The 20,262-nt window shown below is 37.7% G+C and overlaps 2 protein-coding genes across 2 annotated transcripts; both read left to right on the top strand.

Moving 5' to 3' along the window:
- The first annotated feature begins 5,290 nt into the window (after window positions 1–5,290).
- On the top strand, window positions 5,291–6,906 carry foxq1a (forkhead box Q1a). Its single transcript, XM_007243304.4, has one exon. It carries the CDS (start codon window positions 5,538–5,540, stop codon window positions 6,405–6,407), a length of 870 nt encoding a protein of 289 aa, XP_007243366.3. The 5' UTR covers window positions 5,291–5,537; the 3' UTR covers window positions 6,408–6,906.
- Window positions 6,907–12,834: 5,928 nt separating this feature from the next.
- On the top strand, window positions 12,835–18,644 carry foxf2a (forkhead box F2a). The gene is made up of 2 exons (XM_007232400.4): window positions 12,835–14,248; window positions 17,318–18,644. Exons 1-2 carry the CDS (start codon window positions 13,288–13,290, stop codon window positions 17,494–17,496), a joined length of 1,140 nt encoding a protein of 379 aa, XP_007232462.2. The 5' UTR covers window positions 12,835–13,287; the 3' UTR covers window positions 17,497–18,644.
- The last annotated feature ends 1,618 nt before the right edge of the window (window positions 18,645–20,262 follow it).

A 20,262-nucleotide genomic window follows, 5' to 3' on the forward strand; every position in this document is an offset into this window, starting at 1 on the left:
CTTCCAAACTATCTCTTGATTTTTTTTTTTTTAACCTTTTTCAAATTTAATCTTAGGGTGGAGTCAGCAAAAATCAAGGGGGTTAGTGCCCTTTAAGGGGTAGAAAAACCATTTGTTTTATTATGTTCTGGAACTTTTTTTATTGTAATTTAATTTTGTTTGTACAGTACCACACACAATTTATAACTGATTTACATTATTCAATTTACATCTACTGCATTTATCTAATGCTTTTATCGAGAGCAACTTACAAGTTTATTCCTATTACAGAGTTGGACCAATGTACTGTTAGGAGTCTTGCCCAAGGTCTCATATTGGTGGAATTGAACCCCAGCCTCCCATGTGGTAGCTCACTGGCAGGCAGTGGTGTTATCCACTGCACCACTGTACCCGACCAACCATGTTATGCAACATTTTATACATTTAAAGGGATAGAACTGCCTTTTTTCTACTTGTTTTGACCTAGAATTTTGTCTAAATGTCATATGTTTTTTGTTTGTATGATATTAAAGACACTTTGTAGTCTATATTATAAAATACTCAGAACTATCCCCCCAATTTTTTATTTGAGTCAGCATAAAAATTAGGCGGATTAGTGACCCTTTAAGGGGTAGAACAACCATTTGTTTTTCATGTTCTGGAACCAATTAATATGCAATTTTATTTTGTTTGTAGAGTACCACACACAATTTATAATTTATTGACATTATGAAACTTTTTAAAAGGGATGGAACTACCCATTTGCTTCTTGTTTTGACCTAGAATTTTGTGTTTTTTTTTTCGTGTAATTTTATATTTTTTGTACAGTACTACACACAATTTATAACTTATTGACATTATGAAACTTTTCACACTTTTAAAAGGAATGGAACTACCCATTTGCTTCTTGTTTTGACTTAGAATTTTGTGTTTTTTTGTGTGTGATTTTACTTTGTTTGCATAATAGTAAAGACACTTTAGTCTTTATTTGCTGGAAATGTTACAATAGAGACTAAAGTAGAAACCATCTGCCTAATATGGTGTATTTTGCATTTGTGCTACTAAAACAACTTTGACCTGTTGAGGCATGAATAAGCATCCATAAGACCTCCAAAGTCCTTTAAGTCCTGTAAGTTGTGAGATAGGGCTTCCGTGGATAACATCACTGAGCCTTAGGTTACCCATGACCCTGCCACCAGTTCATCAGTTGTTCTACTTTGGACTTGTGATAGGCAATGACCTCCCACTGCTTACGAAGAACATTCCACAAGACATGCCTGATGTTTTTAAAGAAGTTCTCACCCAGTCGTCGTGCATCACAGTCTGATCTTTGGTGAAGAATCTTAAATCTGTAAATTTAGGCCTATTAACTTCCTTAACTTGCTAGCTGTGGCATTGTTTTCAAAAAAACTTCTGCAATGTCACAATACTTATTTCAATCCAGTGTTGGATTCATTTTTCGCCAAGATCTTGCAGCAGCATTGATGATGGTAGAGTCTGACCACTGCACAAAGCAGCACTTCTCCATCCAGCACATCCCAAAGATTCTCAATGAGGTTAAGATCTGGACTCTGTGGTGAACTTTCTCTCAATCCATGTGTGAAAATGATGATCTCATGCTCCCTGAACCCTGAACTCTTTCACAATTCCAGCTCCATGAATCCTGCCATTGTTATCTTGGAATTTGCCCGTGTCATCAGGGAAGAAAAAAAATCCATTGATGGAATAACCTGGACTATATTCAGTATATTCAGGTAGTCAGCTGACCTCATTCTTTCAGCACATACTGTTGCTGAACCTAAACCTGCAGACCAACTGCAGCATCAACCAACCCCACATCATAGCACTAGGCATGATGGGAGCATCACTTTGGCTACCTCTCTTCTTACCCTGATGATCAATCACTCTGGGGAACAGGGGAAATCTGGACTCATCTGACCTTCACATGACCTTCTCCCATTGGTCCTGAGTTCCATTTTATGCTACTTATCAAACTGAAGCTGTATTGCCCGTTATTCTCACTGATAAGTGTTTTTCTTAGAGATACACAGCTGTTTAGTCCCAATCTCTCATATTCAAGGTTGAATCAACGTTTAAATGTCTCAATGTTGATTTTGCAGTTTGTTTCAATGTCTTACTTTTTAACAATGAATATACTACAGATTAGGCTCCACATCTGCATCTAAAAAGCTTGATGCAGGGTGTTTTAATGTGTTTTTTTAGAAAGCTGCATACAGTTAAATTGACCTTTGCTTTTTGGTGCTGCATAGAACCCTGTTAAAAAGGTTCTATACAGAACCATGAACACAATCCCCAATTCAGATATCTTTTTCCATCATGCAACCATCTCATTTAGACATACAAATGGTAACAATATTTAAGTAAAGTAAATATGAGTGGTCTTATTTTTGTAGCATATGTTCTGTAATAAATTTGCCAAGTTCACAACATGAATTTAATGCAGGTTTGGTTTGAGTTTAAAGTAATTTAGGCAAAACAAGTTATGCATAATCAGAATCAGAATCACTTTATTTCACCAAGTATGTTACACATACAAGGAATTTGGCTTGGTGAGAGCAATACATGTATGACATGTAAGAGTTACACAGACTATTGACAAAATTTACACTACGAAAGAAGGTACAATAATCAACAAATTGAATAAGAATATAGTTAAAAGTACTAAAGGAATAAAGATCACTGAAGAGCAATAGAAGCTAAGAGATAAATGAAATGAAATAAAATAAAAATTAGAACTGTACACATTTGAATATTAACACATGTATACAAAAATTATTGAGGTAGGTTTATGTTAAATATTGTTTAAAAAGAAAGTTGCAGATCGTTCTTACATCTGTACAGCTGTGCAAATAACCAAAGTGCAAGCAAGAGAATCGTGAATCCAGTCAGTACAGATCAGTGAGTGAGATTTGGAGACTCAGAGGTGACCACTGTGGTTAAGGAGTGCTACAGCTCTGGGGAAGAAGCTGTTAGCATGTCGTGTGGTGCTGATTTTGATGGTCCGAAGCCTTCTTCCAAAGGGGAGAGGCTGAAAGAGGTGATGTCCAGAATGTGAGAAAGTAATTATTTGGTTGTAAACACAACTAACGTTGCTAAGAAGTAATGAAAACTTTAGTATTGCTGGACATGCATGCATAAATTCTAACCTATATTGTTGACCAGCTTATGTAGTTTCAGATGAGTATCTATAAACATTAACTAAAGTACAGTTCTGCCTTCTGTCTTATTTGTTGTTCATTCGTCTTGGCTTTAAAAGAAAAGAATTTAGTTTTTACATGCACTGTTCCCCCTGATTGAAGGGCTCTCCCTTTTTCCACTGAGAAGGAATCTCCATCACGTTCTCACTCATCAGTGACGAACCTATCAAAGTCTACACCTCCGTAAATTCTCCAAGTTTGAGTTAGATAAGCTGTTGCGTAGGACTCCAGCATTTACGCATTAGTATGGTTCTCAAACATCTGTCAGGCACAACAAGAGGCTCTGACACTTGATCCCTCACAAGCACTTCAGAAATGTCGGTTGTGCACAACACGCTGCGAGACAGAAATGGTTGACATTTATTCGGGCAGCAGATGAACCACTTTAAAAGAACTCATCTCCGATTTCCTCCACGCCTCTTTTCCACACATTGCACATTCATTTCTGATGTATAACATTGCTGTAGTTTCAAAATATGATATCACTGAATTGATAACAAAACAATAAGAGAACAAATATGCTTTGCCTGTCCTGTCACGCAACCTGGACCTAGTTTATGCATATAAATGCATTTAGAAAAATATATTTATATGCATGACTTAAAATAAATAAGCACCCAGTCTTCGAATTATGTGTTACTGGCTTATGCACATTCTAAACAACACATGTACCCATGCACGCCTGTGTGGACAGGTGCTTGAAATGTACAGTACGTGAGGTCCAGGTGAGCTCTATGTAAGGCTTCTAATCTAAAACAAACTTTAGGTAATCAGGTGTTGGCTTCTGAAAAGTTCCTTCGCTGATGAATGAGAATATGAATGAGATTATAATCCTTTATTGCAGAAAGGATCAGAGGTCAAGTTGTACGAGCAAATTGCTTCTGAAAATGGCCTGGTTTTCAAGAAACCTTAAACTGTACCAGTTTCCAGCCTCTCAGCCTTTTTCAATGTTTATGGCTGAACTGTCTGGCTGAGAATGTCATAGAATGTTTTTGAGGATGACTTTCAATCTTTTCCAAAACATAATCTAAGTTAGAAATGTTCTGTATTTAACACTTTAAATTATCTTGAGAAATTTCAATTCAAGGTTTTTGACTATTTCACAATACAGTAGAAAGTAATTACTGTATTTGACCCATTTGGTGTTAGGATTTTTGCTTTAACTCTTTGAACTTTAGGTTTATGTTCGATTTTTAAAATGTTATATTTAGTATCTACTAAAGATTCTTTAACTACAATTATTCTAAATGAGTCTAAAAATGCTTTTGCTAATGCAAGTCATTTGAGTGTGAGAATTTGACTTTTGGGCACCTATACGCATTGTTTTACAGGAATAAAGAATAAAGACACTGCACAAGGTTTTTTTTTCATTATTTCATCATAAATGAGAGACAAGCAAACCATGTTTTAAGAATTCCTGCATTTTTATATGTATATCACCACCTAAATTACCTTTTAACATCCATGCATAGCTTTAGTTTTTTTGTGTTTTCCATGTTTTATTTGCGTTATTTATTCTTATCGTCCATGCACAGCACCTTGTTTAAAGAGTGCTTTATACATTATTCTTACTTAACTACCGTTAAAAACCTGGAAGGTCTCTCGTTTTTATTTTTTTTAAAGCTATGGGTGTGTGTGTAACATTCTCACTAGACTGTATAGTTACATAAACCTTTCCAAATCTCATCTCCAACACAACACGCGACCTGATGCTCCGATAAACACAGATTGCCTGGTAAACGCACGCCACCTGGTTGCCTGACGTGAAATTCTTTCCCCAAAGGTGTGCTCCTTCTCACTCAAACACAATCTCAGGTATCAGACAGACAGACAAACACACAAACGCACAGGTAACACACGCACAGGTGGTTCACCCAGGGGTCGAAGACGGTTGCACAAAAAAAAAAAAACGTAGCGAAAAAGGAAAAAAAAAACAAAAAGCATCTGCATCTGATTTGAAGGTTAAGGTGTGTTTTTTTTTTTTTTTTTAACTCCTTACTGTCTTGTTTCTGGCTGCTCGGTGTTGAAGGTTGAGGTTGAGGCACCGCCCCCGTAGGCAGGTCTGGAGGTGTGCGCTGCCCTATATGAGCGCAAGCCGCGCGTTACAGCCGCAGATCAGACGAGACGAGGAGACTGGAGGTGATTGGAGACGGTGCTACCGGTTTATTTACACGCGGTCTGTGTTTACAGCGTGAAAGTGGAAAAGTCTCGGATTGTCTGTTGGTGAACTTTGGTGGAAAGCCTGGGGAACACTGACAAAACTGGGAAAAGTAAACATCTCGCTTCGCTTTTCGTTTTAACGACGTCTCGCGCTTGCCGGTAAACACCGCACAGTGCAACATGAAGCTCCAGCTACTGGGTGGCGGGCGCCCCGGTGCGCATTCGCCGCTCTCCGCCGAGGAGGAGCTGGGTTCGGATGGAGACTGCGTTGCGCACAGCCCTGCGCCTCCAGCCTCCGTTCTGACGTCCACCGGGCCCTCTGGAGCCATGGGATCCCCGAGCGGCGGTGCAGCGGGTGCGCGCACGGACTCCAAAGGCAAACCCTACACGCGCCGACCCAAGCCCCCGTATTCCTACATCGCCCTGATCGCGATGGCCATCCGGGACTCAAGCTCAGGCCGCCTCACGCTGGCCGAGATCAACGACTACCTCATGCGCAAGTTCCCCTTCTTCCGCGGCAGCTACACGGGATGGCGCAACTCGGTGCGCCACAACCTGTCGCTTAATGACTGCTTCCTCAAAGTGCTGCGAGACCCCTCGCGGCCGTGGGGCAAGGACAACTACTGGATGCTAAACCCCCACAGCGAGTATACCTTCGCTGACGGTGTGTTCCGGCGCAGGAGGAAGCGCATCGGCAAGAAGAAGCAGGAGGAGGAGGAGGATGAAGAGGAGGAGGGTCCCGGGCGAGGAGGAAGAGCAGTAGGAGGTGGGGAGTCCATCGTTCAGGTGGCTCCAAACTCCAGCTCCAAGTTCTCCAGCTCCTTCGCCATCGACAGCATCCTCAGCACGCCGTTCAGAAGCGACGAGAAGCGGCATCAACAGCAGCACCTGCAACACCAGCAGATGCTGCAAAGAAGGGACTTTTACTACTTTTCTTCGCCTTCCTCTCTTCTTCTGCTCCCTCCTCCTCCTCTTCCTCATCTAAGCTCGGTCCAGACCACCTCAGGTGGCTACCACCACCCATTCCAGATAGACTACCTGCTGGGGTGAGGGGGGAAGGTTTCTCCCAGCTGGGAGGTTGGACATGATGGCACTTTAGAACACGCACTGGACATCAGCAGCAAATAACATTTCGTCGTTTCAGCATCCCAACGCCCTGGAAACTGTGGGGGTTGGGGGAGGGGGTTACAAGAGATGGACACTTTTTGTGGTGATGGAGTGCACGCACAAAGCAGAGGCGTGAGGACCTTGTTCCTCTCCGTCAGTATAGACTTGGTAATGTATTTATGATGGACTATGAATCTAGTTATTGATGTTGCTGAAAATATAATAATAATCTCATATAATGAGATGTTGCCTTTAGTTTGGAATCTGACTCCAAACAACACACGACTGACAGCACTGGTCAGCTACGCGGTACAGGTGCCAGGTGGGAAGTGGTCATCTCACCTGCGCGTGATGGGACTGGACAGCACTGTATATTTCTACTGAAAGAAATGCATGCATTTTTTTATATGCTACTGAATAATAAAACTTTATTTCAACATCAGTGAGTTTTCCATGCTTGGTTTCTTCAATAGGAAAGTAATCATGGTGTGAAATGTTATGTGATATTTGTTTTCTTGCTCATTAAAACGCAACTGACGAAATGAATGACAATGTCGCAATGACGCGACTGTTGTACTGTAAAAATAAACAGTTTACAAGATTGAAAGTAAGATTAACAAAGTCATAAAATGCAACTAAATGCAAGATTTATGAGGTTGTGTACCTGTGTGCGCTGAATCTCTTCTGGGCGTTACCTTATGAACTTTTGTAATAAATTAAATAAATTAAAAAAGCGACATGTGTTAAATATGATATTTTGACATTGGGATTTACGACTCTATTAATAGTAAATGAGGTAAGAACTGCCCATTGTGACTAAAACACATACGTCAATGGTTGGACCATTGTTTTAACAATTATTTTTCCCCACTTCAAATTGAATATATATTTCTAAGTTGGGCTTACATACATAATACTACAATAATACATGAGACGTGGCTAATTAGAAATCAATCTAATCATACTTAAATTCGACACATACTTCACCTCTACATTTAACAATTTAGTCGATTAAATAAATGAAGGTAGAAATAGTAAAGATGCATGTCCTAGTTTAAAAAAAAAATCAAAATGCTTAATGTGCCTTTTTAAAGGAATTATCTGCTGTCTAATTTGGTGGCATCAAAGATTCTGCACATATACTGATCTAACTTGAACACAGTATTTTGTAACAGTAAACCAAATTAACGTGTCCACATTTGTTTCTCTTCACCTGTTTGCAAATTGTTTTACCACGTTCTACTGTGGTTGTAGCAAAACAAACACACAAAGAAAACAGCAAGATAAATAATATGCAAAACTATATGCAAAAATTAGTCGTTTTACCATAACAGTTACTATAGGCTATTAAGCTGGAGGTTTCTTACAATTATTGTATTGATACATATAAATAAAACATTGATAGAATAAAATAAATGAATAAATAAATAAATAAATAAATAATTAAATAAACAAATAAATAGTAAAATATCTCAGCATAGAATATGTTTGGACAGACGTGCCTTAACACTCGTAATTCCTTGTATATGTTCAGATCTTCCATGTAAACAAATTGTGCACATTTTGATTGTTTTAAAATGCGTAAGGGATGTATGTACACATCATATGTTATATTTTTCTCTTTTTTATATGTCAAACTCAGAGTGCTCAAAAATATGCAGAAATTGTTTAATTTTTAGTTGCTGCATCTGTTGTAAAATATATTTTACTTAAATATTGGTAACAACAGACAATAAAGTATTTAAAAGCGTATAAACAGTACTTTTCCTCATGTACATTTACAAAAGTGCTATTCAAGCTATTGATTGCTAAAACCAAAGAACAAACTATAATAAAACCAGTGACAAAGGAGATATTTTACCTTTTACAATAATCGACGTAAAAAAATATATATATTAATGGAAGGGGTTAAAACTATTTTTAAATGAAAGGCTGCATCCTCTTGCTCAGGATAAGTAGCAAAAACAAACATCGCAAGACCTGCAGGATTCTGCTCACTTTGGCGGGATCTTAGAATGATTTTTTGCCGTTTCCAGAAGCGCTTGAATCAACTAGAGTAACTAGCAGAGAAATAATAATAAAAATCCCGTTACCCCATGTTTGATGTTTAAGATCTGCTTAGTCTGAAACTGATGATTCGAGGTTCATCATGCCTATCAACGCTATTTTTATAACGTCATAGCTCCAAAGCAATTAAACAAGCTAACCACAAAAAAGTGAACCATCCATTAACATAAACCCAAATAAATTGCCATAAAGCAGACATAGGTAAACCTCTAGGTCTAACAGACCTGCAGAGGAACCTTTTAGAGCATCCAGCAAAAGTGTATTAGGGTCTATTTGGATATTTTTGATCCAAAAGGAAAAAAAAGCATATCTTGAAATGAAACAGAGGTGAACAAAGAGAACTACAATAAACCCAAAATGAGATTTAGGATTCTAATTATTAAATATGTGCTTATAACAAAACAAAATATAAACAAATATAAAATATAAAAGGTTCCGTTTAATAAAAATGGACATTTTATGTTAGCCTATTTATATAGAACCAGTAATAAAATGTTATTTAAAGAACTGCACAATTTCCGATCATCATTGCCCAAACATCCTGCATGAAAAGCAACAAACAATCACGCAACACTGTTCAGCTCAATACTACAAATTCATTAGAACTGTAGACAAAACAAAGAAAAACTCAATACCCGTTTTAAAACAGGTGTTAAAGGGGGCAGATGCGACAGAAGGGGGCAGATGCGACAGATGCCACACAATGTTTCTTGTTCTAAGAGATCTGAGTGTGATGGATGTTTAAATTGGACAAGAACTTTTACATCAAGTAAAAAATATATGTTGTTTTTTTACAACATATAATACAAAATGCGATATCCATTAAATGGTCAATCATTGTGCAACCCCTTTCCAGGTTAACATTTATTAAATTAAAAATCATTTGATTAATTATACAAAATCCTTGACACGCAAAGGGAAGAGGGAATGTAAGACATCGACTGAAAGAAAAAACCAAACCAAAACAAAACAAAATACAAGCATAAAATGATAATTCCCACTAATTAAAGTAAACTCAAAATTATCTCGTTTAAAAATACTAATTAAAAAAATGACTGATCCGCTGTAATGGAAATAACTAACGTTTGATGCGCTTGCCTCTTTTGTGGAAATCGCGCAGGTGAAGCTAAAACTGACTCGACCTGACTGAAGACTACGGGCTGTATTGCGTCAGTAGCGCACAGGTGAGCGCTCAGCATCGAGATACAACACTGCAGCCTACAGGTAACACTGCAGAGACACCTTTAGACACACACAAAGATTTAAACATAATTCCAAGACTACATGTATTATTGCTTGCATAATATTCCAGTTATAACAGTAAAACCACGGTGAAGTGAATAATATTGATAATGTGGTAAAGATCGCACCTGTCAATAAAACAGGATACATTCGACAGCAAATTAACTGTTCTTAAAGTTGGTGTATTGGAGCAAAAGAAAATGAGCAAGTGTGGGACATTGACAAATTTAAAAAAGGATAAACTGCAATGGGTAGGCAGAATATTTTCAATACATCAGGGCAGGGCAGGTAATGTAGGGAGTCCCAATATGAAGTGGTCAGTACCTATCAAAAGTGCCCCACGAATAGACTACCAGGGAACCTGTTACAGACATTTGAATAGGTCACAATAAATAACATAATTAATATAGTAATAATAATCTTTTTTTTTAATAATAAAAGCTTCATTTTATTTAACATTGTAAAGGTGAGTCACATTTTTCACAAAAGTATTCTTTATAAACAAAACAAGTCTCTTCATATTGCTTAAAGAATCCTTATGAGCTAATTAGACAAGTGTGTGAAAAAAAAACTTGTGGCTGTGGCAGTATTATCTGGACTTGTACACAGCAAGTTGCCAGTGATAAACACTCTTATTGTTAAACTAACACCAAATATTATATTTTAACACTCAATTCTAAAAGAAACACAGGCAAATTTACTGTGTACTCATTATGTTGAATAGCAGAGTAAACATTACATACTTGTAAAATCAATAAACAATGATGGAAAAATATAACCAACTAGGACATATGTATATTTCGTTGCTGGCACCTCTGTAAACTCCAGATTTACTTTTTTGATTTACTTTACTGAAGGATATATTAAAAGTTTTGAAAATAAATCAACTTTTAATTGACTTTCTTGTATTGTTTTATACATTAATCCTTACTCATAATATACTGATAAGTTTTAAGTTAAACAATCCCACCAAACAAGACGCATCTTTGGTTGTCGTTTGAATAAATAAGGTCCACTTTAGCTAGAAAGGTTGCGTATTGCATTTTTGGATGAACAAGCAACAAAATATATTTGACATTTTTAGTTTGAATCTTATTGAACGTCATTTGATTGATTGAGGTCTAGTAAAAACTGTTTTACAACATTATTAAAGTTAGTAGAATTGTTTATTTTTATGAGTTCATTTGTTTATTTCTGTTCTATAAACAATAGTCTGCATGTGAGGTTTAATATGGGAGGGGGGCGTTATTCACAGGCGCCTCTAGAAACTCTAGAAACGGTTTTATTTTTTTTTCTTTCTCCTCCGCGTCGACTTTTCCCTGAGAGCGGACACAGAGGTATTTGGCTATTCTCTATTTATGTTTTCTATCTAGAAATACAAATATCCGCCTCGAGTCACGAGCAGAAAGTAAAAGCATTAAGGAGGCCAAAGCGCATGCGCAAAGACGCAAAAGCAACAAAACATAAACGTCCAGTTTTAGATAAAAGTAGAAAGAGAGGGGTCACCAAAAATAGCCGAGGAATCCAGCAGCTTTTTCTCTAACAATGTGATCCCACTCCGTGTTGGTATGGAGTTAAACTTTCAAAGACTTTCAAGTGTGTGTGTGTTTTTTTTACTGTTTCTTTTGCACCGAGCGAAGCTTCCTGCGCACAGCAGGGAGATTCAGTTTTGATGTCGCCGGAAATTCGGTGGATATGATGCTCTTTACCTTTTATTGTTGTGAGGTAGAGTTTGATTTTATCTCCACATCCTTTTACGGCATGTGTTTGATAAAGGCCTTTGAAATCTAAATCTAAGCTGCTGCCTCTGCGTGTTTTACGCATTTGCAGCTTTTGCAAGCGTCTGAGGATCACTGTACAATTACATACACGAATTCCGTGTTTTTTTTGTCAATTTTACTTTATCACATGTTCTAAACATCAGATGTAGTAATTATGTTTATTAACAGTTCGGTGTGGCCCGTGTCTCATAAAAGAAAGCAGGAGTAAGAAGACTGGAGTGACACTTGCTGTATAACAAAAGTGTGTAAGATGTTACAACTGTTTATCACTTACATTTATGACACTTTAGAATAAATATAGATAACACGTAAATATTTGTATGTTATGGTTCAACAATAATTCAATTTAATATCTATCTATCTATCTATCTATCTATCTATCTATCTATCTATCTATCTATCTATCTATCTATCTATCTATCTATCTTTTTTGGATATAATAATAATAATAATAATAATAATAATAATAATAATAATAATAATAATAATAACAATAATAATAATAATAATAATAATAATAATAATAATAATAATAATAATAATAATAATAATAAGTTTATATATAAGGTCAGTAGTGTTAATTTTCTATCTAATTCTGCCACGTTTTCCACTATTAATTAGTCGCGCTCTCAGGGGTGGAGGATCTCGGGACAGTAAACTGAAACCGCGCTGTGTGTGGTATCGCAGGCGGTTGATGGAAAAAGCCTGTTTCCACTCATGTCAAAGCCATTTATCCAGAACAGCCCTTTACAAGCATGTACACAAAGAGAGAGAGAGAGACCCCCTCCGCCCCCTCAAACTACTTTCTGAAGACGATGCTCGAACAGATTTGCCCTTAACTCCAATTCCGGACCCCGTTCTCATGAACTTCTTCACAGTTTATGCCGATCTATCCGGGGCTCTCCGAGTTCTTGATGAAAACCAGGAGGGGAATGAGCCTCAGTTCTCTTCAGTGGCTTCCAGCCTCAGCCTCCCTCATCCAGCACCATCTTCAGCTCGAGCGCTTTGGCGTGTGGCGCTGTTGACTGAAACGTCCAACCTGGGGCTTTTGACAAATGGCCTTATTGCGTGTATGAGGACTGTGTGTGTGGGTGGAGGGTGGGGGGTGGCAGGAGGGGTAGTTCTGCGCTAACTCTCTGCTGGACTGATGGCTGGACTCAGGCCAGTCTTGGGAGAGGGGGGGTTGAGGGTGGGGGGGCTTGGTCTGTGCAGCACAGGGCGATTTCTTGGAGGGATTTAGTGAGGATCTAGATGGGAGGGAGGAGGAGTGGAGGGGGGGCAAGGGAGAGATTTACGAACTGATAGGTGGTCGCGTTTTGTTTGGCCGAGCGACTGCGCGCAGAAGAGGGTCTTGAAGCAGCGAGTTTCCTCCTCTCTTCAAGGTTTGCTTAGTTAGTCCTTGCCATGGCCACCAAGAGAGCAAGGACGAGTGGCAGTCTTGGGGACACGTAGCTGGAGATTCACACCGGTCGCAAAAACAAACCAACCATTTTTTGCGCGATAACCTAGCAAGAAAGACAGCGTTTGGAGATACAACGAAAAGAAGGACTTCCACACGTCTAGATTTTGCCTTACAATATTATTTAAAGTACTTAAAAAAACAATTTAAGTCAGAATCGAGTAAGACTTGGTAAAAACAGAACCTAAAGCGGTTTGGAAAGCTGGTCATTTCCATTTTTTTTTGAGGTTCTCTGTTTGTTTGCTTGGTTTGTTTTTCTTTGGATCACGCAGCGATGACCACCGAAACGTCTCAGCAGCAACTGGACCCTCCGCCTCCTCTCCGCTCGAGCCCAGTGTCGACGGGGTCTCTTCACGCTGCGCTCCAAAGCTCCACCACGGCGGCAGCAGCATCTGCGGGCGGCACCAAAGCCAAAAAGTCCAACTCGGGCATGAGGCGCCCGGAAAAGCCGCCGTACTCCTACATCGCGCTGATCGTGATGGCAATCCAAAGCTCGCCCACCAAAAGGCTAACTCTCAGCGAGATTTATCAGTTCCTGCAGGCGAGGTTCCCTTTCTTCAGGGGCTCCTACCAAGGCTGGAAGAACTCGGTGCGCCACAACTTGTCCTTGAACGAATGCTTCATCAAGCTGCCCAAGGGCCTGGGCAGACCGGGCAAGGGCCACTACTGGACCATCGACCCCGGTAGCGAGTTCATGTTCGAGGAGGGCTCGTTCCGACGCAGACCGCGCGGCTTCCGCAGGAAGTGCCAGGCCCTGAAGCCGGCCATGTACCGCGTAATGAACGGCATCGGTTTCGGCGCTCCGGTGCTGCCCCAGAACTTCGACTTCCAATCGCCGTCCGCCTGCCACGCCAACGGCTACGGCCTGGACGCCATGGCCAACGGCTACGGCCTGGACGCGATGACCAACGGAGCGCCGCATCACGTGTCCCACGTGTCGCCCGGTCCGGGGTCCGCGTACATGACGGCGTGCCAGGTGACTCCGGGAGGAGAGTACGGTCCAGCGGATAGCAGCAGCAGTCCATTGCATTCTTCCTCGGCCGTGGCGGGGGCTCTGGAGTGCCCAACCGCGCACTGGGCTTCCACCGGCGTATCCCCATATATCAAGCAACAATCGCTGGCGTCTAGCAGCAGCAGCAGCCCGACCTCCACCGCGCTGCACTCCGGCATGTCGCCCTATTCACTGGAGCAGAGCTACCTGCATCACAGTGGCAGAGACTCGACCGATTTAGCAGGTAAAGGCACAATACCTGAAGTGTAAAATGCCGCATGCTCCGCAATAAAATAGATGCTGCATGGAGCATTCATATATATTTATTTATCGTACACATACACACAAAGTCATTTCAGTAAGGATTAATGTATAAAACAATACAAGAAAGTCATGTCAAGTTATTTCATGTGTCTCCCAAAGGAGACATTTTGCTTGGACAGAGTTCAATGCATTGCATTTGTATACTTTTACTTAGACCCACTACATTATTATTTAACATATTTATTGACAAAGGTAAAAAGTAATATTTTTACCTATTGAACCTACAGAAAGGGACCCTGTATCTCCCACCAGAGTTTACACACAACTTCAAATGAAAAGAAAAACACGTAACTTTCAATGGAAATCAATTTAGGAAGATATAGTAATTCCAGGTCATTTTGTATAATGTCCATTGCTCAATTCATGATGCAAAGGTTGACACAATATAGAGATCAAATGTTATACACAAAATGTCAAAAGGGAAAATGGACAATTTATACAAGGATTTATGTGACCGTGACTATGTTTTTTTTTTTTTTTTTTTTTTAGTGATGCTAACTGACATTTACTTTGAGATTATCAGCAAAGGTTCGAGCATTTTTTGCTCAATCAGCCAACTTTTGACCTGATGCTGCCTTTTTATTAAATAGCCAATTTCAACACTGATGTTATGCAATTGATGATATGACGATATGCAATTAACATTAGCATTTTTATTTAAAAAAATAGCAGTATATAACAATATATATTTAATCTTTAAGAATCTCTAAGTTTGATGTTTAGTTTAGTACATTGTAGCATACTTTATTACTTAAGTAGCGAATGTATAAATGTATTGAATTATTTTTTATTATTATTATTATTATTACTATTATTATTATACTTTTCCCATACAATAAATAAAAAAATGACCATCAGCACAGAGCTAAACAAAATGCCATTTTTCTTTGCCTCTTACGACCAGCTATAACCCTTTGCCTACAAACAGTCCAAGAAAACATTTGGTAATGCACCGGTTTTTCAAGTACATCCCAATAATATGCGCCGTTGTCACGTAAAAAATAATTTCCACGTTTTCGCCTTTTGACATTAGATTAATCTGGAAGCAGTTTCTTTTTACATTGTGTTGCAATTTGATTATGAACGGTCCAAAATTGCTTCAAGATGACTTTGAATTGAATTATATATTTAATTTAATTTACTTTCATTGTTGTAGAGTTGCTTTTTTTTCTGTAAAATGAATTGTAGAGATTTTGGGGGAGATACGGTTTTCTCAGCGACGATAGCAATATGCTTGCTTTAACTATAAACAATCGCCACATGCTCTCCGAATGCCCAATCCATGCCAACCTATTTAATTTAACAGACTGTCAGTTTAGATCACGAATGAAAGGGCACATTGTTCATAGCCTTCAAGACAGCCTAATTACAAACGAGCCAACTCTGCAAATGCTTTCATTTAAGACCACCAGGCACTTTATGTAATTTAACCTCGAGCATGCAGCCATACTAAAGACTTCTTGAACTACATGATTCTACATTTTCACTCTGGTTTTGTTTCTAATGCTAATCTTGGAAAACAATAGGCCCAGGCCACAGGGAGCTTCGGCCCGTGAAAAGTTCTCCAGATGAAAATATACACACAGCTGGAATTCTAAGACAGAAGGCATTACCTAGTTTGTTCCTGATCCATATGAGAAGCTTTAGAATTGAGACGCGTTTTACCCGCATATATACTACATAATAAACATGTCCACTGTACAATTAAATTAATACATTTACTTTTTTGAAGGCTGTTTGTATGCATGATACTTCTAAAACATCATTTCACAAGGATAACGATAGTTGGCTGATCAAACACTAATTGGGATTTTTGCGAACAGCGTTCCTCTCATCGTTTCTTAACCCCGGCCTTCAGGGTTAAGAAAACACCCATGTATTTGCCAGCAGATTGGGGATGAAAACTCAACACCAGGGGAAGGGTTTTGTGGAGCCTCCCGGAGGCTTAGTGTCCTGTTAAACTTAATGTGAGGGCTTTTTCGAACTCTTTAGAAGAGTTTAGACGCACAGGCGGTCGTCTGGGCCCTTCTTCTGAGGTTCCAATGCCAAATAAGAGCTGCCAATCACCTGGAATGGTTGTTTTCTCGAAAGTGGGGTCTTGTAATACCCTACCATGCAGCGTGAAAACTAAACACACTGAGCACTGAACCATCACATCTGGTCCAGGTCTCCTGCATGAGCCAATATGGCCTTTGTGGGTCATCTGTGGTGTGTCGAAAATCCCACCAAGGTAACGGCAAAGTAAACCAGAGGTGTAACTTCTTTATTCTTCTTATTCTAAGAAGTTAAAAAGGTTAATCACTGGGTAAATTAATTGTAGGGAATAGATTTGATCTGCAGAATTTAAGCGAGCTTATGCTAGCTAGTTAATGACCTACATATGAGTATGTGTTGGATTTGTTACACCTACAAAAAATAAATGAATTAATCAATATATGCGTTAATTTCAACAAGCTAAACATAATGAATAAAATATTCGAAAATCTTTCCTTATCCTGGCGGTTTGATTGGTAAATTCATTTATTTGTTTGCTAATCGACGAATAAATTAATAAAAATAATTGTAGGTTAATTGTAGGTTAATTGACTGGAAATGCGAAATTAGATGATTTTTTTCGAAGCTAACGGATTGTTGAATACAATTAAATTAATATTCAAACCATTAACAATAAATCAAAACTTTGCTTGTGCTATACGATGGGTAAAAGCCGTTCAAAGCGTTTATCATATTAAATTACGTGCTCATTATTGTTAAAATGCGATTGATTGGCCATTGCATGAAATGATTGGCCAATGCATTTTATATGTTTCCTATCGACAGTGGGAAAATGTCAATCAGTTGGTGAAGCTTTTGAAAATACATACAACAAATACTCTCGCCGTAACAAGTTTAGCGAATATTTACAATTTATTAAAAGGAACCATTTATTGAAACGTTGTGTAGAGAAACTAATGTGATAATTAACGTGTAATTTTGCCTTCGTTTGCAGTGGGAATACCTCGCTATCAAACGCACTCTTCGCCAGTCTGCGACAGAAAAGACTTTGTATTGAACTTTAATGGCATCGCTTCTTTTCATCCGACTGCTGGCGGATCGTACTACCACCACCATCACCACCAGCTTCACCACCAGGGCGTCTGTCAGGACGTGAAACCGTGTGTCATGTAGCTCCGACCCGGACGAGTGGAGAACGGAAGTTGGACTGAGTCCTGGAAAAGGCCCGAGTTGCATTTCCTGACCTTTTGAAACCCTTGTTTAATGGACACATTTAAAAAAAGAGAGACATCAATTCATGATAGACTGAAACTACTCGTCTTTGAGTATAAATTATATACAAAAATACGTATGCAAACAACGTGGGCTATATCCACGTACAAACATGCACTCTTTTAGGCCGGTAAGGTTTCATCTTACATACAGATTAACGCTGAGATATAAATGGATAGAGATCAACAATTTTTATAAATTAAAATATTAAAACAATCATTCAAAACAGTTTGTAGCGTTTCCGTTACAAAATAGAATATACACACAATAGATACAATCACATAATAAAGTGAAATAAGTGCAACTTTTTTGTAATAAGCTGCGGTTTTCCAATGTTTTATAGGTAAAACCATATGTGGCTCTTTTCTAAAGGTTTATGTTAAATGATACCGCTTAAATTGTTAAGTTCAATCTTCAAGCCAGGTCATTTAAGTTAAAACAAAACAAAAATAATAGGTTGTGTAATTAAATAATGAACAAAAATCAGATTTTTTTTTACAACAATGTAGTCATTTGTTTCCGTGTAACCGTAGTTTGTGGTTTATGGAAGCTGTTGCAATTAAAAAAAATCTCCAATAGATCTCAATCACAAATTCCGAAGAAACGTACCTGCAGATTCAACCAAGCTATAAATACAACACCAGCCTATACGGAAAAAAAACCTTGCTCGTCACAAGCCAACACAATGAGCCTATTTAAATGTATGCAACCCAACTAAAAGAGTTCAGTAACAAAACGCTTTTGTGGAAATCAAGTTTTTTTTCCTATTGATAATCATTTGCCAAAGAAACATACAGGGTATGACTGGGTATATACTTTTGTGTTTTTTTTTTGTTTGTTTGATTGTTTTTGCAAATGTAAGTCTCAGAAATGCATAATTCAGTTGTAACATATAATAACTGACTGCACTTATTTTGTTTCAACAGCGCAGTGAAGCCAGTGTAAAGCAATGTAACCAAACAGGTGCTTTTAACACCACTGGATATTTTGCTGCGCCGTTGAAAAACTGCATTTATGTACAGTTCAATAAAAGCTATATTCTCAAAGTACACGATTTATTGAGTAATTTGAGTTTCAGACAATCCAAATTTATCTCAGAATGATCTGGGTTTTGTGGGGGATAACGCTGAGCAAGCGTTTAAAAGATAAACTATTTGTTTAGCATAGTTTGTTGAAAAGCTTAAAAATAAATTCCAAAGAGATTACTAGTGTTTTAAACAAATAACCTAACTGAATTTTACACTTGAAGAAAAATACATAAATTAAAGGTGTACTTACATGGAAAAATAAATGCGCTTTTGTGACCATTTCACGCTTTTGTGACTATTTTAACAATTACTTTGAGACATTTAGAACTTGAAGATCATTTCATTTTTAAGTAAGCCAGGTTGCTTATTTTAATGTAATTTATTTCTTATGTTGATACGCTTACTTCACCTATGCTATATAAAATATTTTTATTAACTTTATTTTGGGTTAAGCAGGCAAGACCATACCTTGCATGTTTACAAAAAAAAAATAACACAAGAGCCTTAAAGCATGTAGATTCGCAAACATTACGTCTTAAAGTGGAGTGATTTTTTAATTCCTTTTTTTTCTGTAATACATTTTACTAACAGTAACATTAATAATAATAATAATAATAATAATAATAATAATAATAATAATAATAATAATAATACATTTCTTCATATTAATTGGTATAAATGCGTATGGGTTAAAAAACAGGCTCAGATATCAGTATTTTTCTGGTGTAATGTAATTATTACAAAGACACTGAAAAAAATAAGGACATCTACATTTAGATACATACGTCCAAATATTAAGCATAATATTAAACAAAAATTATGACATTTGCCATTTTTTTAATTATTAAGAAATATTTTCGTGGTGAAGAACTGTCTAATTTTAGTCATATCGTGGTTGTCATGTGCCTAGTTTTGCTTGGTTCGCTAAACTTTCTAAACTACGTTAAAATGCCACACAGCCAAAGCGATTGGGTTTATGCGCCCATTTCTGAAGCAGCAATCTCGCAGGCTTTTGTGAGTCTAACGTTTGTATCAGTTCATACACGGTGCCATGTCTCCACCTACTGTCCAAAACATTGGTTGTGGAGAACATCAGCTGTTTTTTTAGCATTTTAGTTCAAATCTAGCATTTTTAATGTAAATATAATCAATTACAAGCAAATAATGTAAGTAAACGTGTTCACTGAAACTTAATTTAAAAATTAACTTAATATCTGTATTTTTATTTAATGCTACAACTAGACAAACCAACGCCACTACTATTCATTTTTATTGTTACCACGGACACTATACCACAACGACCGCTACTACTACATAGAAATTCGGCCAGTGTTAATAATCACTGTTAGTATTAAACACTAAATGTTACAATTTCACAGTTGCAGTATATTAACACTGACAATGTTGATCGGCAGTGTTCTTGTGTACATGCACTATTACTATTTCTACTTCTATAACAACTACTATTACTACTACCCTTACTACTTCTACTACAACAATTACCACAAATAATAATAATAATAACAATAATAATAATAATAATAATAATAATAATAATAATAATAATAATAATAATAATAATAATAATAATATATTTTTATATTTCCTTTAAAATTTTAATATGATCAGGGTTCATACA

This window comes from Astyanax mexicanus, chromosome 8, assembly GCF_023375975.1.
Source record: "Astyanax mexicanus isolate ESR-SI-001 chromosome 8, AstMex3_surface, whole genome shotgun sequence".
In the NCBI taxonomy this organism is placed as follows: Eukaryota; Metazoa; Chordata; class Actinopteri; order Characiformes; family Acestrorhamphidae; genus Astyanax; species Astyanax mexicanus.

What these genes read in the sequence shown, in the direction of transcription:
- foxf2a (XM_007232400.4), top strand. Translation starts at nt 13,288, where the DNA reads ATGACCACCGAAACGTCTCAGCAGCAACTGGACCCTCCGCCTCCTCTC. An exon ending in AGACTCGACCGATTTAGCAG is followed by an intron (nt 14,249 to 17,317) that starts GTAAAGGCACAA and finishes CTTCGTTTGCAG; the next exon opens with TGGGAATACCTCGCTATCAA.
- foxq1a (XM_007243304.4), top strand. Translation starts at nt 5,538, where the DNA reads ATGAAGCTCCAGCTACTGGGTGGCGGGCGCCCCGGTGCGCATTCGCCG.